This window comes from Podarcis vaucheri (genome assembly GCF_965113315.1).
Source record: "Podarcis vaucheri genome assembly, chromosome: 2".
NCBI classification, from domain to species: Eukaryota; Metazoa; Chordata; class Lepidosauria; order Squamata; family Lacertidae; genus Podarcis; species Podarcis vaucheri.
The window spans coordinates 127683463-127705976 of record NC_138760.1 but is presented as its reverse complement, the minus strand read 5'-3'; the positions used below and the strand labels follow the sequence as shown (position 1 = coordinate 127705976).

The 22514-nt window shown below is 45.5% G+C and overlaps 2 protein-coding genes and 1 long non-coding RNA gene across 4 annotated transcripts in view; 2 read left to right on the top strand and 1 right to left on the bottom strand.

Annotated features, from left to right (window-relative positions):
• Positions 1-22057, bottom strand: part of LOC309527446 — a 74240-nt gene extending 52183 nt beyond the window's left edge. Inside the window, exons 1-3 of the long non-coding RNA XR_014217224.1 lie at positions 21714-22057; positions 21499-21556; positions 16378-17535 (exon numbers count right to left, since the gene is read on the bottom strand). This is a non-coding gene — a long non-coding RNA (uncharacterized lncRNA). The remainder of the gene's footprint in view (positions 1-16377; positions 17536-21498; positions 21557-21713) is intronic.
• On the top strand, positions 1844-10902 carry LOC309527388 (putative zinc finger protein 75C). Its single transcript, XM_082214210.1, has 6 exons — positions 1844-2009; positions 4605-5112; positions 5302-5383; positions 6039-6121; positions 7257-7383; positions 9374-10902. Exons 2-6 carry the CDS (start codon positions 4696-4698, stop codon positions 10111-10113), a joined length of 1449 nt encoding a protein of 482 aa, XP_082070336.1. The 5' UTR covers positions 1844-2009; positions 4605-4695; the 3' UTR covers positions 10114-10902.
• LOC309527343 (uncharacterized protein) lies at positions 13825-19235 on the top strand. 2 transcript variants are annotated; one of them, XM_082214124.1, is made up of 6 exons: positions 13825-14135; positions 15616-16115; positions 16619-16700; positions 17357-17439; positions 17803-17929; positions 18179-19235. In XM_082214124.1, exons 2-6 carry the CDS (start codon positions 15702-15704, stop codon positions 19207-19209), a joined length of 1737 nt encoding a protein of 578 aa, XP_082070250.1. In that variant the 5' UTR covers positions 13825-14135; positions 15616-15701; the 3' UTR covers positions 19210-19235. The 2 variants fall into 2 exon arrangements, with proteins under 2 accessions (XP_082070250.1, XP_082070249.1); XM_082214123.1 differs by having other exon boundaries at positions 16619-16751.
• Positions 22058-22514: the final 457 nt, after the last annotated feature.

The following is a 22514-nucleotide window of genomic DNA, read 5'->3' as shown; positions in this document are numbered from 1 at the left end:
GAGGGAATGGATATCTTTTTTACACGTTCCTGAAGTGATGAAGCATCGCTTCCAGGAGAGTGGCAGCGATTGCTGGTGTTAAGGTAAAAGGACCCCTGACCATTAGGTCCAGTCGTGACCGACTCTGGGGTTGCGGTGCTCATCTCGCTTTATTGGCCAAGGGAGCCGGCATACAGCTTCCGGGTCATGTGGCCAGCATGACTAAGCCGCTTCTGGCGAACCAGAGCAGCGCACGGAAACGCCGTTTACCTTCCCGCCGGAGCGGTACCTATTTATCTACTTGCACTTTGATGTGCTTTCGAACTGCTAGGTTGGCAGGAGGTGTTACTGGTGTTAAAGGTAAAGGTAAAGGTACCCCTGCCCGAACGGGCCAGTCTTGACAGACTCTGGGGTTTGTGCGCCCATCTCACATCTATTGGCCGGGGGCCAGCGCTGTCCGGGGACACTTCCGGGTCACGTGGCCAGCGTGACAACGCTGCTCTGGCGAGCCAGAGCCGCACACGGAACGCCGTTTACCTTCCCGCTGGTAAGCGGTACCTATTTATCTACTTGCCCCCGGAGGTGCTTTCGAACTGCTAGGTGGGCAGGCGCTGGGACCGAGCAGCGGGAGCGCACCCCGCCGCGGGGATTCGAACCGCCGACCTTTCGATCGGCAAGCCCTAGGCGCTGAGGCTTTAGCCCACAGCGCCACCCGCGTCCCTGGTGTTAGCTGCTTCTAAAAGAGGAGACTGGCAGACCAGGGTTCCTGTGCTGGAATGGGGAGCCCCTAAATTGGAAGTAAACAGCCAAATGTAAAGATCATTTCTGCAATGCATGGGGTTGGAATAGATGACCCCCGGGGGTCCCTTCCAACTCCACAATTCTACGATCATAGGGCACCACTGAAGCTGATCAGTTACAGGCAGCCCAGTCCTTTGGATCAAGAAATCAGAAGCTCTGGAGCAAAGCACACGCCATACATTTAAAGCACGTGTGCAAATCCTGTGAACTGTAGTGTACCCCTCGGAGCTACAGTTCCCAGTACCCTTCACAACCCACAGTTCCCCAGGATCCTTTTGCAGTGTCTTTGACATGTATGCAGCCCCAGAACGAAACACCCTCGAGTTCAGGGCCTGATTCCTCCTTTGAGAGTCGCAGAACAACAACAATTTTTAATTTATATCCCGCCCAACAACAACAACAACAACAACAACTTTTACAAAATAAAAAAAATTCCTTCCAGTAGCACCTTAAAGACCAACTAAGTTCGTTCTTGGTATGAGCTTTCGTGTGCATGCACACTTCTTCAGATGTGTATCTGAAGAAGTGTGCATGCACACAGATGTGCATGCACACAGATGTGTATCTGAAGAAGTGTGCATGCACATGAAAGCTCATACCAAGAACTAACTTAGTTGGTCTTTAAGGTGCTACTGGAAGGAATTTTTTTTATTTTGACTATGGCAGACCAACACGGCTACCTATCTGTAACAACTTTTACGGTGATTTATATCCTGCCCAACTGACTGGGTTTCCCCAGCCACTCTGGGTGGGTTACAACATATAAAACACAACAAAACACCAAGCATATCCTATACAAGCAACAAACCAATAAATCAATAAAACCAATAACAACAATAATAACAGCAATAATTATAATAATAATCAGTTTGCAGTTATACCCAAATTAAGATAACTGACGTTGCAGCCTGGCCATCTCTCTCTCTCTCCCTGGATCTCTTCCCCATCACTTGCCACGTGGAAATGCCGCGGATTGAACTTGGAGCTTCCGCACTCCTTTTGCAGGAGCTGCACCCCTGAGCTACGCGCAGCCCCTCTCGCCGCTTGGCTTTCCAAGGGTTAAAATGGGCCGGAACTGGTTTCCTAGAGAGGAAGGGAAATGGGATTTGGGGGCGAAGGAGGGGGAACATTCCTCCCCACGGTGCCCCTTCCTGGCTTCCCACCTTCGGGGTCCGAAAGTGGCCTTTGTGCCTCGCAAGTGCTACATCGGTGGATACCTCTGATGTTTGGTGAGTCTCTATTTCCGCGCGCCCCCCAAGCCCCAGTTTGATGCATTTGGTTAAAGGGGATTCCCAGGGCTGCAGCGGGGAGGGTGCCTGCTCAGCTGATCCATCCGAGATCCCCCCCCCCCAGAGCACCCAAGTCAGGGATCAGGTCTATTCCCTCTATGCAGGGTCAAGTGGCCGCTTTGGAATTATTATTATTATTATTATTATGAATTCAGATACTGCCCTACATAGGTCTCAGGGCGGTTCACAGAATAAAATCAAAATATAAAACTGCAAAATGCATAATCAAAATAAAAACAGCAATCCAATATTTTTATTTATTATTATTATTATTATTATTATTATTATTATTATTTATTATATTGAATTCAGATACTGCCCTACATAGGTCTCAGGGCGGTTCACAGAATAAAATCAAAATATAAAACTGCAAAATGCATAATCAAAATAAAAACAGCAATCCAATATTTTTATTTATTATTATTATTATTATTATTATTATTATTATTATTATATTGAATTCAGATACTGCCCTACATAGGTCTCAGGGCGGTTCACAGAATAAAATCAAAATATAAAACTGCAAAATGCATAATCAAAATAAAAACAGCAATCCAATATTTTTATTTTATTATTATTATTATTATTATTATTATTATTATTATTTATTATATTGAATTCAGATACTGCCCTACATAGGTCTCAGGGCGGTTCACAGAATAAAATCAAAATATAAAACTGCAAAATGCATAATCAAAATAAAAACAGCAATCCAATATTTTTAATTATTATTATTATTATTATTATTATTATTATTATTATTATTATTATTATTATATTGAATTCAGATACTGCCCTACATAGGTCTCAGGGCGGTTCACAGAATAAAATCAAAATATAAAACTGCAAAATGCATAATCAAAATAAAAACAGCAATCCAATATTTTTATTTATTATTATTATTATTATTATTATTATTATTATTATTATATTGAATTCAGATACTGCCCTACATAGGTCTCAGGGCGGTTCACAGAATAAAATCAAAATATAAAACTGCAAAATGCATAATCAAAATAAAAACAGCAATCCAATATTTTTATTTTATTATTATTATTATTATTATTATTATTATTATTATTATTATTTATTATATTGAATTCAGATACTGCCCTACATAGGTCTCAGGGCGGTTCACAGAATAAAATCAAAATATAAAACCGCAAAATGCATAATCAAAATAAAAAACAACAGCAATCCAATAATAATCCACCCTCCCCAAAAAAGCCCAGATTTTAAAAGAGCATAGGATGTCAATCCTACCAGAGAGAAGTGTTTAAAGTACAACGCTGAGCTGACCTCGATGGAAGTGCGTATTCGACTGCAGTTTTGATTAGAATAATAATGCACTCCCCCCCCCCAAAAGCAAGTGGCGATATCAAGCCTCCTGACTGACATGCATGTGCCCATTCAGACATGCAACCCCCAAACATGAGACTGAACGGAAAGCATTCCTTAAAACTGCAAGCGGTCTTTTAATCAAAGGAATCAAATGCCGCAGTGACCACCAACTAAAAGCAAACCAACGTAGTCAAATGGATTTGTTTAGTGGGTGTGTAAGGGGAAAATTCCTCCCTTCTCCACGAACCATAATCCAGATTGCCATTTTAAAAGAGAGACAAAGTTTCTAGTATTTGTAGAACCTGAGGCAGGGTGTGTGTGTGTGTGTGTGTGGTGTGTGTACATTTTGGGGGACAAACTAGCCTCCCCCCACCTTTCAGTGTTTCACCCCTTTGGAAGGAAGAGCGGGAAATAAATTGAATACTTAATAATCATAGCAATGCTTTGCTCCTCCCTGGGAAAAATTCTCATGACTGCCCCACATCCTGTTGTATGAAAGGGAAATAATCCCCTTTAATAATCCCCTCTCTGGCCAATTGGTGGTGGGGCACTGCATAGCCCCATTGCTCACACCTGCCAGGATGGAATCGCAGGGCACTTTCAGTCGCACACAATGACTGTGTAGAAGGATTTGCAGGAAACAACCTTTTCGTGATCTCAGATGTTACAAAAAAAGCTGCCTTTAGCTTGCTAGGATGAAAAGGATGCACTAAACCAGGGTGTGTTGGAGGACAGTCTCTCTTCGGGACCCTGGGTGATTCCTAACTTTTGCCTGATGTTCAAAAACAACTCACTTGTTATGACAGTTCTGAATTCACTCTTTGCTTTAAAGCAATGAAAGGAAGGTGGTGAGGAACCAGGCTGACCCCCCTTCCTTTGCAACACCACTGAGAAACAGAGAGAAGCAGCCATCCTTGCTTATATCTAAGGGTGAGGATGGGGAGTGTTGAGGCTGCAAGGCCCACCTGGAAGGGTGCTGAGGCCCAGGAATGTCCCGTGGCCTGTAGTTTGAGGAAAGCTGGCGTAAAAGGTGGCCGGCACATTTTGCTTCATAACTTTCCGTCAAGGAGGGTTATTGCATCACTATAATTTGGCCTGGTTGCTAGCGAGAACCCTCCCGGCTGGCTCAGGGAACAATTTTTCCTCTCCTGACAGTGTAGCGTCTAATAACAGAACAACGTCTTGGCTTTATAGGTCTTTGTAGCGCTTCTAACTAGGGCAGACTGAAATTGGCAGAAGACCGAGGACTTCCTTCAGACCTCTTGGAAGCTTCCTTGGAGCATAGATGGAAGAGGAAAACTCGGCAGGCCCCGAAAAAGGAAGAGGCCGTGATGCCATCAAGACCGGGAGCTGTAAGGGATTCTGGGAGAGAACAGTGCAGAAGATCCTGGGTGAGGAGGACAACCTCAGCTCAGATGTGCAGCGTCAGCAGTTCAGGGCGTTCTGCTACCAGGAGGCCAAGGGGCCCCGAGAGGTTTGGAGTCAACTCCACCGTCTTTGTCGTCAGTGGCTGAAGCCGGAGCAGCACACCAAGACTCAGATCCTAGACCAGGTGATCCTGGAGCAATTCTTGACTGTCCTTCCACTGGAGATGGAGAGCTGGGTGAGGGAGTGTGGAGCAGAGACCAGTTCCCAGGCGGTGGCCCTGGTCGAAGGTTTCCTCCTGAGTCAAGCAGAGGTCAAGAAGCAGAAGGAGCAGCAGGTGAGAGTTTCATCTAGATAATCCCAAGGGGCGCAGAATGTGAGGGAGGGCGTCCCAAAAATTCTCTTAATTTTTTTGGGGGGAAACATCCAAAGAAGAATATTCAGCAACTCTTCAGTTCCTACCTCTGTCGTGGCTTTTCGAATCCTTCTCCCCATTTGATGTCTTCCATCCTCGTTACTGTTTCAGATACAGGATCCGTTTGCAAAAAAGGGGACTGACCTCCTAGAGGTGGAGAGGGATCCATCGGACACCAGACAGGGACCACTGGGTGAGGATTGGTCTTAATCTGGTCTATTGATTTTGAAATAAATCCATGGGTCCCTTTAATCATTTGGAGTAGTAGATTGTTGTCTTCCAGCCTTTTCCACCACTGAGAAATGTGTTGATTTACAACATTTCAGCATTTATACAGTGGGACCAGCATTTCGACCTTTTTTTCCAAGGATCCAAAGCAGGAGAGATGTGTTCCACACTATAACATAAAATGAGTAAACACTCAATAGGTATCTTCTAAGATCCATGTGGCGGGTGGTGCTGTGGTCTAAACCACTGAGCCTGGGGCTTGCCGACCCGTTGCTCGGTCCCAGCTCCTGCCCACCTAGCAGTTCGGAAGCATGTCAAAATGCAAGTAGATAAATAGGTACCGCTCCGGCGGGAAGGTAAATGGCGTTTCCGTGCGCTGCTCTGGTTCGCCAGAAGCGGCTTAGTCATGCTGGCCACATGACCCAGAAGCTGTCTGGGGACAGACAAACGCCGGCTCCCTCGGCCTATAGAGTGAGATGAGTGCGCAGCCCCAGAGTAGTCTGCGACTGGACATAACGGTCAGGGGTACCTTTACCTTTAAGATCCATGTGTAGTTAGGCATGCATTGCTGAATCTCGGAGACAAGCGTCCTGGCTTCTATCCCCTTTTATATCTTGCAGGTGAAGGAATGATTTCAGCAAGATCATCTCAGGAATCTCCTCATTGCAATGGAAGGGTAGCAGTTTCAGTGGAACAAGATCAGGTAAGGGAAGGGTCATCCAAGAGACTGGGGGCAGTCTGGGTGCGCCTGCCCTCTCCTTCAGACTTTAGCAATCTCTCTCTCTTCCACTTTGCTTTCAAAGCTACTCAGTGAATGTTTTAATCCTGAGAATAAAGAGCCATGTCATCTAGCAGTTAGCTATCAATTTTAGGTTCTTCTTATTTTACATTCTTTTGCGCCAGAGTCAATTATCTAATGTCTGCCAGTTGCATCCTCTGAAGCTGGGAAACCTGGTCTCAGCTCCACAGAAGGTCCCATGCTTATTTTAGAGGCTACAGAGGGACTATTTTCCAAAATTCAGGTAGGTAGCCGTGTTGGTCTGACGCAGTCGAAATACATATAAAAAAATAAAAATTGTCCAGAAGCACCTTAGAGGCCAGCTAAGTTTGTTCTCTGTATAAGCTTTCGTGAGCATGCACTGGGTCTTGTCATGTGTGCAGCCTAGGATCTCCAGACACACTTCTCAGGCTTGCACCCCAGGGAGGTCACTTTGGTGCTGCTAATTCTGTGGTTTGACTTCACCCCCAGAGGAACACTCCATTGTCTCTCGAGACAAACAGGTGCCAGCAAGACTTATTAGCAGCGTAAAAACCACTTACACAGATACTAAAATATAGGTAAAGGGACCCCTGGCCATTAGGTCCAGTCGTGACCGACTCTGGGGTTGCGGCGCTCATCTCGCTTTATTGGCCGAGGGAGCTGGCGTCCAGCTTCTGGGTCATGTGGCCAGCATGACAAAGCTGCTTCTGGCGAACCAGAGCAGCACACGGAAATGCTGTTTATTTTCCCGCCGGAGCGGTACCTATTTATCTACTTGCACTTTGATGTGCTTTCGAACTGCTAGGTTGGCAGGAGCAGGGACCGAGCAACGGCAGCTCACCCCATCATGGGAATTGGAACTGCCGACCTTCTGATCGGCAAGTCCTAGGCTCTGTGGTTTAACCCACAGCACCAACCACGTCCCAACTAAAATATAAATGCCCACTTTTAAAATGGGAAATAAAAGAACCCAATTAAGACAGCACAGCACTTAATAGATAGAATATATTGGACAGCAAATAGTAGTAGAAGGCTTTTATTCTGTCTATCAGGAGGATATAATTTCTTTTAATTTTAGGGTACAGTGTTCTTTGAGGATGTGGCTGTATACTTCACGGATGAGGAGTGGGCCCTGCTGAATCCTGACCAGAGAACACTGCATAACAGCGTCATGGAGGAGAACTGTGTGATCGTGGCGTCTCTTGGTATGGCTCCCCGTTGGATGATAATATCTGCTGTGAAATTCAGTATGTCTGTTTTATGATGAATGATCTGATGCAGCTCAGTGGCACCACGTACAGCATTTGGACAAGTATCTACTGTGTTGTCTCAGGACTCATACACCAGTTATGCCCTTCTAAAGAATTATCAGACTGGTCTGAACTTCCCAGGCCTTTGAACTGTGAGTTTCAGGGTTGCTCAGGGTAGAAGTAGCCCCTCATTAATTTTCTGGTTGGCGAAAGGAAACCACTGACTTCAGAGATGGATTTCATGATTGGCCCAAACAGCAATCCATCTCAGAAAAGAGGTGGGCTTTTACTCATCTCAGATTCCCATAGCTATATGCCGCTTTTGCCTTTGTAGAAATATCTCTTCAAGAGTCCTCCCTACCCAGAGTCCTACCCACCCCTAATAATAATAATAATAATAATTTTTATTTATACCCCGCCATCCCTGGCCAGAGCTAGGCTCAGGGTGGCTAACACCAATAAAATTTCAGTAAAAACATAATAGGGAAAAAGAAAAAGAACAATTTAAAATACATGTTAAAATGCAATTTAAAATGCAGCCTCATTTTAAAAGTCAAAACCATAAAGGGGAGGGAAACATAAGGGTCAGACTGAGTCCAAATCAAAGGCCAGGTGTAACAGGTCTGTCTTGCAGGCCCTGCGGAAAGATGTCAAGTCCTGCAGGGCCCTAGTCTCTTGTGACAGAGCTTTCCACCAAGTTGGGGCCAGTACTGAAAAGGCCCTGGCCCTAGTTGAGACCAGTCTAACCACTTTGTAACTTGGGACCTCCAAAATGTTGTCATTTGTGGACCTTAAGGTCCTCCGCGGGGCATACCAGGAGGTCCCGTAGGTATAATTTGTATAATTTGCTATTTGGCTTAACTGCCTTTCATGGGCAATTGCAGATGAACTTCAAAGTGATAAATCTCAGGCTCATCAGCTGATCAGCTCCAGGAGCCTTATCAGGTGACCTAGGCCAGGGGTCTGCAACCTTTAAGACAAAAAGAGCCACTTGGACCCGTTTCCGAAGAAAAAGAAACTGGGAGCCGCAAAACCATCGCGACATTTAAAACAAATATATCTGACAGCGGGCGGGAAGGTGGCGTCGGGACGGTGCATGACTAACGCATGCACCGCCCCCATGTGACCGTCACAGCCAGTACAGCGCCTGCCACAGTGGGGAGGGTCGGGGCGCACAATGCGCCTCCTCCCCTCGCTAGTATCCGCCCCGGAGCCGCGGCAAAGGTGTAAAAGAGCCACATGCGGCTCCGGAGCCGCGGGTTGCAGACCCCTGACCTAGGCAGTTCCTGATGAAGGATTCCCTAATGCTGCTGATCCCAGTGGGGCATCCTGACAGAGACGGTCAGCTGATGGTTACTGAGAGGGAGCCACACCAGCAAGGAGCAATCAGGAGTGTATTTTAAGCTCCTCGTTCTTCATTTACAGCGTTTTACCTTCCCACACCAGAAGTTGCAGATCCAGCAGAAAACAACCTCACAGACCCTATCAGACGCATGTGCCAGAGGTTCACCACCATTGCTTTAGCTAGAGAAGTGAGGGATTGCCCATGGAACTTCTAAGCCTAACCTTTACATTCTATCATATTTTCATCTTTTCTATTACTCCTCACAGTTCTGAAGAGAATGGACATGGTTGTATCATTTACCTGCACATCAACCTTGTGAAGTAGGCTAGACTGAAAGGGAGAGTGATTGGTCAGTGATGACCCAATGATTTTTTACACTAAGCCGAACCCAGTTTTACACAGGCCTGATTCAACAGTCTGTAGCAAGCCAGCTCTCAGTTAATGCTGGCGACCAAAGAGAGTTAATTCTGTAGTAAGATCTGCCTCTCATCAAAGTCCCTTCATTTCTTCCTTCATCACAACCATTATTGGGCATTGTTCAGTATTTTGGGGTTCCCTTTCCTCCTAAGGATCTCTAATAAGTTTTTGTTGTCATTGCAGAAGGTGACAAGTTGGAAACCAAGAATCAGGGAGACCATGACAAACTCCACACAGTAGAGAAGCCATATGAATATCTGGAGTGTGGAGAGAGCATCTATCAGAGTTCCCATCAAGGAACTGACAACAAGGAGAAACTTTATCAGTGCTTGGAATGTGGGAAGAACTTCAGCTGGAAGAAAAATCTCACTTCCCATCAAAGAATTCATACCGAAGAGAAGCGATATCAGTGCTTGGATTGTGGAAAGAGCTTTAACAGAAGCACAGATTTCTGTCGTCATCAAAGAATTCATACAGGGGAGAGACCATACGAATGCTTAGAATGTGGAAAGAGCTTCAGTCAGAGCTCCAACCTCCATGCCCATCAAAGAATTCACAGTGGCAACAAACCCTATCAGTGTCTGGAATGTGGGATTGGCTTCACCACCAAGAGAAGTCTCACTTCCCATCAAAGGATTCATACTGGGGAGAGACCATATCAGTGTCTGGAATGTGGTAAGAGCTATAGCTGGAAGGACAGTCTCACTTCCCATCAAAGGATTCATACAGGGGAAAAACCCTATCAGTGCTTGGAGTGTGGAAAGAGCTTCCACAGAAGCACACATTTCCGCCGCCATCAAAGAATTCACAGCGGGGAGAAACCCTACCAGTGCTTGGAATGTGGGAAGACCTTCAGCTGGAAGGAAAGTCTCACTTCCCACCAAAGAATCCATACAGGGGAGAAACAATATCAATGCTTGTAAATGTGAAAAGAGTTTTATTAAATGTACCATTTTCCATCTTCATCAAGGTATTCGCAGTGGGAAGAATCCATATCAGTGCCAGGAGTGTGGCCCATCCTACTCTTTTTTTGTAATAGGGCAACAAAAAGAAAATAATAGCACCTTCAAGACTTCGCACATGTATTCTGGCAGATGATTGTGAGGTTTTGAGAACGGGTGGGAAGAGATGTTAAATGATGATGATGATGATGATAAAAATAATAATTTATTTGTACCCCACCCATCTGGATGGGTTTCCCCAGCCACTCTGGGCAGCTTCCAACAAAGATTAAAAATACATTAAAATGTCACACATCAAAAACTTCCCTAAACAGGGCTTTTGCTTGAAATTTCACTTGGTGGGACATTGCCCCAATAGACTCTTATGCAGCCTACAGTGCTTGGAGTTTGGAAAGAGCTTCAAAGAAACACAAATATCCATTGCCATCAATGAATTTAAAAGGGGGAAACTGTATTAACACTTGGGAGGGTGATGCTCACTTATCAGAGAAATCACATGGGGTGAATCCATAAAAATGCTTCCATCCCAATTTTTCCCTTCTTCCCATCAGGGAATTCATGTAGAGAGACATCATGCAAATTGGTCATATCCAGTGTTAATCTTGCTTAGAGTAGACCAAGGTGGTCCAGCTTTTCTTCGTGGCCCCCAACAACATTCGGGGGGGGGGATCTTAAAGCCTTTTAAAAAAAATTGTGTGTGTCATGCGTTGTTAACGAAAGCACCTACATCTGTTTGTGTATTAAATTTGTTTTAATAATTAAATATATTAAATATACTATATGTGTATTTATTTATATACTGTATATTTCATTAATTTCATTAATTGTGTATATTAAATAATATTAACTATACAGTGGTGCCTCGCAAGACGAAAAGAATCCGTTCTGTGATTCTCTTCGTCTAGCGGTTTTTTTGTCTTGCGAAGCAAGCCCATTGACGGATTAGCGCTATTAGCAGCTTTTAGTGGCTTATCTGCTGATCGGATCAGCTGATAAGCAGCTTAGCGGCTTAGAAAAAGGGGAGGAAAAGGAAAAAAAAACCCGCAGGAACTCGCAAGACCTTTTCGTCTTGCGAAGCAAGCCCATAGGAGATTCGTTTTGCGAAGCACCTCCAAAACGGAAAACTCTTTCGTCTAGCGAGTTTTCCGTCTTGCGAGGCATTCGTCTTGCGGGGCACCACTGTATTGTGAACACTTCAATTTACGATATGGAAATTTAATTCATTGTGTGGCCCATATGTTCTGCGATGAAGTATTCTTGCAGCCCCCTTGGTATGAAAAGTTGGACTGCCCTGAAATTAACAGACCCAAGTTGTTGTGTTCCTTAAGTTCAGTGGATGTACTTTGGGCAGGATTAACATTAGATACAGCCCACTGCTATGAATGGGGAAAGGAAATGCTTCAGGCAGGAAGTGAGCAATTAGAAACTGTCCATATCTTTATGTAATTATTTATCTAAAAAATTGCAACAGGGACACTCTTGTTTTCCCTGAGTGGTTTTTATCCATTGATGGGATTGTGCAGCAGGTGAATAAAGCCCTATAAGATATAACTTCCTTAAACCTGCCCTGAATCTCTCACCAGTCAGTTTCATGGGATAGCCTGAGCTTCTAGGACTATGAATGGGAGGAGAAAACTGCTTTCCGCAAGTTCTCAAAACGCCATTCAGGACTTTTGTCACCCTCTTTCTTTGACTTCTATGCTAAAAGGTTGTCTAGGCTAGCTTGGCTGTCAAGGCTAATTCATAACAAAGCTGCCACTCAGCTCTAGAAATGCTCATTGATTAAATTTTCAGACCAGAAGATTTTTTATTTTATTTTTTACAATATAGTTTTATTTGTTTTTTCATCATTACAGTTTTCATACATTATTACAATAAAAAATTGAGACATTTAATTCCCTTCCGCTTTTCCCTGGCTTGATACTTTACTGTCTTTTACCACTGCATATTCTAATCAATCCATATCTTCTCTTTTCACATTTTATTTCCACATATTTTATACTGCTGAATTTATTCTACACCTGCTGGTGTTTTGACCTGTTTACAATAATTCTCAGGTCATTTATTAGCCTATTGAGCTCACCTACATTTCCAACTAAATCATAACTGTTTTTCCCCCTTTATGTAGGACACAGCAGTGACCATCTGGAACTGGGGTTCACCAGTTGTGTTTTGGCGCGGGGGGAGGGTATTTCTCTCTCAAACATGATTGCACGGCACCTTTTTGCGTCCATTTCCCAAGTCTCCCATGACCTGCTTGAAGAATCGCCCTCCCCTCCGATCAGGACTGGGCCACGTGCAGAAATGCATCAAAGGACAGAAGTTGGCACAGAGGATGCGTGGGGGACATGGGAGCCAACTCCCATAGGCCAGGTTCCTTCAGGCCGCCCAATAAAATATTGGAGGGGGCTGCCCCCATGTTGACAAGCATAGCTATTCAGATGGTATGTCTGTGCCACACCATGTGATCGATTATGCAGGGTAGGGCTTGCGTGCCCCCCAATATTTTGTTCAAGTTGGCACCCCCACCTCCTCAAAAGCTCTGCCCCCATTTTTCTCCCGATTTAACTGGCTGATCTCCCCACATATCCACTTCCACCCAGGCTCCTTGCCCCGCCAGCCCCTCTGACTCCCCTCTTCACCCACAGCACAAAGGGGAGCCCATCCCATCCTGGGAGGTAAACTCGAGGTGCAGCCCTTACAACAAAAGAAGGAAAAAGCAGCAATGCGGGAGCGAGCTGCAAGTTGCTGGAATGCAAAACAGGATGTTGATGTTTGGGACTGTACTATTGGAACAAAGGGGCAGTCTATTCACTGTACTGAGCACCGGATGTTAGCTCAGAGTGTCATCTGACCTGTACTGGAAGTACAGGGGTGGAGTTTCTCTCTCTACTGTTGGAGACTGGAGAGTGCAGACGTGTTTCTCTGTACTGCAGAAATGACAGAAATAAAGACATGTAAATAGTTTTCTGTCTGTCTCTTTTCCCCTCCCTGAGGGAAGCAGGGAGGAGTTGGTGTGTCCCTCTCACGCTGAGTGGGATCTCCGATGGTGACCTTGCCTGTATCCTGCCGGGAGACGCAGACGGAGAGGTCAACTAGGATCTCAAGCCGAATGCCTGGAGAATGGCCAGTTACCTTTGACTGCGGCCTGAGAATCCGACACCCAGCCACTTCCCATGCCCCATGCAGCCTTTGCAGCAAAGGTGGAGGTGAAGGCGGAGGCAGGAAGCAGCTGGCAAGTTGCTTTGGAACATGGGTAGGCAAACTAAGGCCTGGGGGCCGGATCCGGCCCAACCACCTTCTAAATCCGGCCCGCGGATGGTCCAGGAATCAGCGTGCTTTTACATGAGTAGAATGTGTCCTTTTATTTAAAATGCATCTCCGGGATATTTGTGGGGGATAGGAATTCGTTCTTCTACTTCCCCCCCAAAAAAATATAGTCTGGCCCCCCACAAGGTCTGAGGGACAGTGGACTGTCCCCTGCTGAAAAAGTTTGCTGACCCCTGTCTGGGGGACCCAGTCCCCTCTAGGAAACCATCCCTCAACTTCAGGTTCACATTCGACTATTGTCATGAATGGGAAACATGCACAGTACAATGTGTTTTGCCTCTCATTTCTTTCCAGTCTTTGCATTGCTTTCCGCTTCCCCCACCCACCCACTGCAACCCCCCCCTTGTTCGCTTGGGAACCCGAAGTGCCGCTGAGTCTTCATCCGGCCAGTTGAGCCCCATCAGTGAGCGTTTCCTCTTTGGCGCCTGCTTTGAGAGAGAGATCGTGCTGCATGGCCTCCTCAGGGTTAAAAGCAACTGAGCTAGGTTCCTAGAGAGGAAAAGCGTGGGGGTGGGGAAAGGAATTTAGGGAGGAGGAGGGCAGGAGGGATCCTCCAGAGCCAATGCTGCTCTGCCTTGGTGGCTTCCTGGGTAGGGGCGAAAGTGGGCTTTGACTCTCCCAGGAGCTGCATCGAGGGCCCCTTCTGTAGCCTGGTGAGTGTCTCCCCAATTTGTGCAACACTGAGCTGAGCTCTAAGGAAATTCATCCTCAGCTGCACGTATGATATAAGAATTTTATTGGACACCCAGCTGTCATTTTGCCTACTCTAGGGCATATAAATAAATGCTTGATGACACCCCAACTCCTTCCCTGCACTCCCTAGGATAGAAACCCTTCCCCGAGCTGTCAAGTTCCTGAGCTGCAATAGAACGTTGAGAAAATGCCTTTATCTCAGTTTCAAGACTGAATAAACGGCATCCATTTTTCCCCCTATAACAAATGCATTTCCACCTGGAAATTGTAACGACTTTTCTCTGTATCTAAACTGTGTCCCCTAGGTGGGGACGCAATTTACTGCGGATCTTGATTTGTATCTACATGTTTATCTCCTGATCTGTAAATTACCGTATTTTTCGCTCTATAACACGCACCAGACCATAACACGCACGTAGTTTTTAGAGGAGGAAAACAAGAAAAAAAATATTCTAAAGGAAATAGTGGATATATGATTTTTGTGGTTCATGCTGTGGCCACAGACATGTGATCTGACAGTGAGTTTGGAGTAGCCCAATGCAAAAATCCTGAGGATCCATGTGGATCCATGCTTTGTAACCACGGAGGAGGAAAGGAAGGGGAACCATGGATCCTCTGCTCACGACTGCAACAGATCCCCACCACCACCCGCAGGCATTCGCTCCATAACATGCACAGACATTTCCCCTTACTTTCTAGGAGGAAAAAAGTGAGTGTTATGGTGCAAAAAATATGGTAATGGCATTGTCAATGCCACTGCCACTGCTAAATCCTTTTTCTATGTTCCTGGGAAGAGAGCAAATACTGGGAAATTAACTCAGTCACAAATGCTGAATACATATTAACTTGTCAATGAAATACCAATTTTCTGTAACCCACCCTAAACCAACTTTCCCAACAGAGCTCCCCCAACTCACCTTTCTGATGTGTACTGTCCTGTTTTTCTATGTACAACTGAGAGAGGGAGGAGCTGTGAACAACAGAGCTGTTGGATGGATGCTGCGCCTTATTTATGTATTTATTTGTTAACATTTACATACCACCTTTTCCTCCAAGGAATTCAAGGTAGTAGATATGCTTCTTCCTCTCCTCATCTTATCCTCACAACCACCCTGTGAGGTAGGTTGGGCTGAAAGGCAGTGACTGGCCAAAGGTCACCCAGTGGGCTTCTTGGTTGGGTAGCAACTAGAACCCTAGTCTCTTCCAGGTCTTAGCTCTACACCAAACCAGCTACCTTCTGACCTTCAACCAGGTTGAAGGCTTTGATCCATAGCCCACACTTGAAGGAACCTCCCCAGAAGATCATCTTAAGAGTCCTCTTGTCATTCACCTGCCCTTCCTTCTGATGGGTGGCTGGACTCATCTACATTTCCTCAGGGAAAATCTTCATGTCCTGACAGTGTAATAATTCACTCACCCTACAATGTCTTGAATTTTTAGGACTTGGCAGTGACTCCAGTAACAGCAGTCTTCGGCAGAAGCAACAGAAGCTTCTTGGACCCTGTTGGAGGGAACAGAGATCAAAGATGGAAGAGAAAGTCTCAGCTGGTCCTGAAGCAGTAAGAGGTCTGTTTATCATCCAGGCCAGGAGCCCTGGGGAACCGTGGGAAAGAACAGGATGGAAGATTCCAGGTGAGGACACCCTCAGCGCAAATGTGCAATGCCAGAAGTTCAGGCATTTCCACTACCAGGAGGCTGAGGGGCCCCGAGAGGTTTGCAGCCGACTTCACCATCTTTGCCGTCAGTGGCTGAAGCCGGAGAGACGCACCAAGGCTCAGATCCTGGACCTGGTGATCCTGGAGCAGTTCCTGGCTGTCCTCCCCCCAGAGATGGAGAGATGGGTGAAGGAATGTGGAGCAGAGACCAGTTCCCAGGCAGTGGCCCTGGCCGAAGGTTTCCTCCTGAGTCAGGCAGAGGACAAGAAGCAGGCAGAGCAGCAGGTAAGGTTGTCATCTGGATCAGGGGTCTCCCAGACTGTGGTCTGTGAGCTGCTAGTGGTCCATGATTTTCATTCAGTTGGTCAACGTTAAATATTTACATTTACATTTAATTGCCTCTTGGTTGCTTATTTTATTTCTTGTATTTTAATGCATAGCAAATTGAATTCTGTGGAACACAAAAAATGCAATATTTGAGATAAACCGCTTTGACGATTTTTTACAATCAAGTGGTGTATACATTTTATGAAAGAAATGAATCTACTAAAAGTACCTTTTAAAAAATCATACAGCATCAAACACAGCATATTACAATCTACAACAGGGAGAAAATACATTAAGTAGGCTCCAGGGAGGGCATCCCAGATTTCTCTGTTAATTGCCCAAACCTTTTCTGGAAAGCATCCAAGGAAAGACTTCCAATAACCCTTCAGGTTTCTGCCTCTGCCATTCCTTTTCCAATCCTTCTCCACAGCTGATGTCTCCAGTTCTTAATGTTGTTTCAGGTTACAGGTCTATTTGCCAAAGCTGGCCTGGATTTCCTAGAGGCAGAGAGGGCTCCATCAGACACTGGACAGGAGCCACTGGGTAAGAACTCCCTTGTTAGAACAGTTACATTAGCTTGCAGTCTGATTCCAGGTGCAATTCAAAGTGCTGGTTATGAGCTATAAAACCCTATACCGCTTAGGTCCAAGCTATCTGAAAGACCATATTTCCTTTGGGAATTGACTGTTTTTTAAGGCAAGGGCTTTTACTAGTGGAAAAGGACTTTTACTAGTGCTGTTTTTAATATCTATCTTAATAGATTTGTTTTTATATTGTTTTAATTCTTCTAGAGTTTAACCAACATTTTAATTATTCTCTTTTTATGTTTTAGCTTTTTTGTACTTCATCTGTGTGGTTATAATTAATGTAAGCTGCCTCAAGTCCCGGTCTGGGGATAAGACAGGATATAAATAAATATAATAATAATGATGATTGATGGGATGTATCTCAACTGGGTTTATCTTGGTCAAGTGTTAAATAAATCCACAGGCTCCTTTAATCTTTTGGGGGAAGAAACAGGCAGCCCAGGGCCCAGGGAAGAGATGTCCTTTCACACACATATAAAATGGAATATAAGGCTCTGAAATATGCTTAACAGATAAAAAAAATTCTAACACCCATGTGTATTTAGGGACGCATCGATTAACCTATGAGAGGAGCAAGTGCTCCTGGCTTATCGCCAGCTTTTTCTCTCTCAGGTGATGAAATGATGCTGGCAAGACCTCATCAGCCATCTCTGCTTCGTGGTGAAGGGGAAGCAGTTGCTATTGAACTGGATCAGGTAGGGAGGACAGATCACTGGAGGCAGGCTACTCGGTCCCCACCTCCCAAGGCTTGAACTGAAATCCCTGCTTCTGGATTCTTCTGTCGGAACTGCCTGGAAGGAAGTCAAATATTTAAATCATTCCATGGAATTCAAATTGCCACATGATAAAATGCAATATAGGAAATAAAAGTACAATTAAAAATCATACAACATCCACAGGGCAAAGTGTTTGGGAACCAAGGTAATAGATAACACAAACTATTATCTATAGAGGAGATTTCATTTCTGCAGAATAGCCCCTCTTCCTTGAAGAGTCTCATGGATTTTGGGAATCAATATATCTTAATGTAATCTTTCAACTATTTCCCTTTTTCTCAGAGTCCCGTGTCCTTTGAGGAGGTGGCTGTGTACTTCACTAAGGAGGAGTGGGCACTTCTGGATCCTGATCAGAGAGATCTGCATAAAGAAGTCATGGAGGAGAATGGTGGGATGGCAACCTTTCTTGGTAAGGGTTGAAGTTTCACTTGTCCTGGAGTGCAGAACCTTCAGCATTACAGACATAACAGGACTGCAACACCCATAATTTCTGTACTAGTTTAAAACTGTTTAGAAAGTGTAGCAATCTATCAACTTTTAGCATTATTCTTCTTTGCACGTTTCTTATACTGGATAATTTTTATTGATTAAAACATTAGCAACTAAAACATTAGCATTTTTACCTCAAGTTCTTACCTGTTTCTTATCTTTGTTGCAGCATGTGAAAAAAGCTTTTGTCAAAGTTTTAGCCTCACTACCCCTCAAAGGATCCACATTGGGGAGAAGCCATATAAATGTTTTGGAGGTGCAAAGCGCTTAAATGAGAAGACAGGCCTCATGACACACCCAAGAATTCACATAGGAGGGGAACCACACCAGTGCTTGGAGTGTGGAAAGAGCTTCAGTGATATGAAAGCTTTCACTACTCATCAAAGAACCCACACTGTGGAAAAGCCATATAAGTGCTTGGAGTGTGGAAAGAGCTTCCGACAGAACATAACTCTCAGCAGTCATCAAAAAACTCACACAGGGGAAAAACCCTATGAATGTTTGGACTGCGGAAAGAGCTTCATTCGAAAGATAAATCTCACTTATCATCAAAGACTTCACACAGGGGAGAAACCGTATCAGTGTTTGGAATGTGGAAGGAGCTTCATTCGAAAGATAAACCTCACTTCCCATCAGACAATCCACACAGGAGAGAAACCATTTCAGTGCTTGGAGTGCGGGAAGAGCTTTAGACAGAATATAACTCTCAGTAATCATCAAAGACTACACACAGGAGAGAAACCCTATCAGTGCTTGGAGTGTGGAAAGAGCTTCATTCGGAAGACTGATCTTAGTTATCATCAAAGAATCCACACAGGGGAGAAACCTTATCAGTGCCTGGTGTGTGGAGTGAGCTTTACACAGAAAAGGCACCTCACGTCTCACCAAACGATTCACACAGGGGAGAAACCATATAAATGCTTGGAGTGTGGAAAGTGCTTTCGCCTGAACAGAGACCTCATTCCTCATCAAAGAATTCACACTGGGGAGAAACCGTATCACTGTTTGAAGTGTGGAAAGAGTTTCAATACAAATGCAAACCTCCGTTGTCATGAGAGAGTTCACACAGGAGTAAAACCATATAAATGTACGGAGTGCGGAAAGAGCTTCAGTGCGAAGAAAACACTAATTTCCCATCAAAAAATGCATACAGCGGAAAGTGATATGAATGTTTGCAGTGTGGAAAGAGTTTCCACGTAAATAAAGTTCTCATTTCTTTGAATTAACATGGGATAAACTATTCCAGTGCTTGGAGTGGAAACACATGAAATGCTGCACATAAGGGTACAACCATTTACGGTAAATATTTCTTGGGGACGTAGAGTACCCTCCTTTTCTTCCTTAAGCTACACCCCTCCCTCTTGGCCCCACACATTTAAACTGAAGCAGCCCTGGGAGACTAGAGTTCAAATCCCCATGAAGCCATGAAGTTCACTGGGTAACCTTGGGCCAATGGCTCTCAGCCTAGTTCTACCTCAGGGTTATATTGAAATACTTTATTGTCACTTGTACACCTTGTATACAGTGAGATTACACGAGCACCCCCCACTCAGCTTAGTCTTAATTCCCCTCGTTTACTGACGCACACCCACCAAACCCAAAAGTCAGTTGCCCTGTTGTTCTATTTTCATTCAGCAGCCTAACAGCCCACGGATAGAAGCTGTTCTTTACCCTGTTGGTGCGACTAATCATGCTTCTATATCTTCTGCTTGAGGGCAGGAGATCAAGAAAGTGCCGGCCAGGGTGTGAATCATCCCTGAGAATTTTCCCTCACTCTCCTGAGGCAACGTTCTTCCGCTATTTCATCCAGTGGATTCACGGGACAGCCCATAATATCTTGTGCTGTATTCACCACCCTCTGTAGGCACTTCCTATCAGTTGATCTCAAACCAGCGTACCACACCCTGATGCAGTATGAAAGGATACTTTCTATTGTTGACCGGTAGAAGGGGATCATCAGATGTTAACTGACATCGTTCTTCCGCAATACTCTGAGGAGATGGAGTCTCTGTTGGGCTTTCTTAACCACCTGAGTTGTATTTATTTTCCAAGTAAGATCTTCACTGAGATAAACTCCTAGGAATTTAAAGAAAGAGACTCTCTCCACACAGCCCTCCCCAATGTACAGCGGGGCTAGTTCTCTCTTCCTCCGAAAGTCCAACACCACCTCTTTTGTCTTGCTGATATTAAGGTGCAAGTTGTTCCCTAGGCACCATGTAGATATTTTTTTTTACCTCCCCTCTATACGCTGATTCGTCTCCACCTGTTATTACACCCATTATGGTGGTGTCATCTGCAAACTTAATAATTGCAGTAGACTGATCAGATGATATACAATCGTACGTATACAATGAATACAGGTAGGGACTTAGCACACATCTCTGGTGTGCCAGTGCTGATTTTTAAGGAATTCGATGTTACATGTCCAGTCCTCACTGTTTGTGTCTGATCTATCAGAAAGTCTTTAATCCAGTCACAGATGGTAGGAGAAAGGTTCATGTCAGTCAGCTTTTTTCAGGGTTGTTGTGAATATATAAAATTGGGAATAGGAGAACTATGAAGCTACTTCAAGTTCATTTGAGGAAAGGTGGGCTATAAATTAATAATAAATGAATAACAAGTCCATTTCCAGGTTACCTGTCCTTGATTTTGAATTGGTGGTGGTGGTATGTTTTTGGTTTGTTTTTGTGTGTGTGTGTGTGTTTATATAGGAGGCTGGGTTTGGAATCAGGAAATTAAATGTGCAAAGAGAGGAAATGGAAAGGGCAAAGGAATGTTTTCTGGTTTCAAAGTGCAGAAAACGTGCAAAGGCAAGGAGAGGGTGCGGGAGAGAATATGTTTTACACACACACACACAAGATTTAATTTACCCACCCTGGTATTGTAATCTGGGCATCTCCCTGCCCCAGGGGTCTGCAAACTACTTCAAGTTACAAGACAGAAGATTCCGACTAAACATCAGGAATAACTTTCCTTCCTTGGAGGTTTTTTAAGCAGAGGTTGGATGGCCATCTGTCCTGGATGCTTTAGCTGAGATTCCAGCATTGCAGGGGGTTAGACTAGATGACCCTGGGGGTCCCTTCCAACTCTAAGATTCTATGAAGCTCCCTAAACAGGGATGAGGAAGAGGAAAATTGGAGTTCAGGCGCACAGACTCCAATCCAGGTGTGGCTTTCAAGGCAGGGCGGGGGAATGTTCACAGGATCAAAGATGGGATAAATTAATTTTTTTAAAAAAAAAATTTAAATCAACGATTAAATAATTTGTTCTTGGCTGTTAAGACCCTAGTAAATTATTTACGTAAGATACTGCTATAAGTTATTTCTTCTTCCCTTTTTGCTAAGCAACTTTTTTCTATTCAAATGAAATTATTTTGCAAAACAATCTTACGTGGTCGATTATGCAGGGTGGGGCTTACCTGCCCCCCCCCAATTATTTACGTTGGCACCCCTGGACCTGGGAGCAGGGTTCGTATCCCCATGAAGCTACCTTGGACAGCCAACGTCTCTCAGCCCAGCCTACCTCACAGGGTGGTTGTGAGGGCGAACTGGGGACGTCAGTGGCGTAGCGTGGGTTGTCAGCACCCGGGGCAAGGCAAGTAATTTGCGCCCCCTAACCCGTGGATTTGCGCCCCCTAACCCTAACCCCCAGATGTTGCGCCCGGTGCGGCCGGCCCCCCCCCTGCACCCCCCACGCTACGCCACTGGGGGATGTGGAGAACCATGCGCAGCACCTTGAACTCTTCGGAAGCAAAGGTGGTATATAAACGTAATGGCGGGGCGGGGGGAAGGGAGACACCCGCAAGGGGCCTCGAAGCAGCCGGAGAGCGGTCGCAGGAAATGCAAGGCAGCGCCGCGCCGTGAGGACGAACGAGGCAAAGGCAGCGGCTGAGGCAGAAGCGCCGGCATGGCGAAAGCCAGCGAAGGAAAAGGCGGCCGGGCGGCGTTGCTACGGGCTCGTGAGGCGTTGCTAGGAGGCGCCCAACGGCCGGGCAGCGTTGCTAAGGGCACGTGAGACGTTGCTAGGGACGGCCTAGCGGCGTTGCTAAGGGTACGCGCGGCGTTGCTAGAGGCGCCCAACGGCCGCGCGGCGTTGCTAAGGGCAAGTGAGGCGTTGCTAGGGGTCGCCCAACGGCCAACCGCCGCTTGGGCACTCTATGGCCTCTGCTATTTCTCGACTCGCGCCTGCTGCTGATCACTTCCGGGTCTCCTCGCAGGGTTTTCTCCGGGCAGGGAGGGGGAGCCGCCTGCAGAATTCAACGGGCGGCCGCTTCTCGTGGGGAGCCGGCGGCGGAGGCGGGTTCTCGCCTCATTAAATGCCCCCAAGGTCTTGCGTTGCCAGGGAGTTGGGGGCCAGATGATTCATTGCCTGTGATTCTGAGTTGTAGGGTTTGGAAGGGACCCCCAGGGATCATCTAGTCCACACGCAGGCACACCCTCGAAATGCAGGCATCGCAGCTAATTCTGCAATTCCGGGCTGCATCAATAGGAGTATAGCATCTAGAT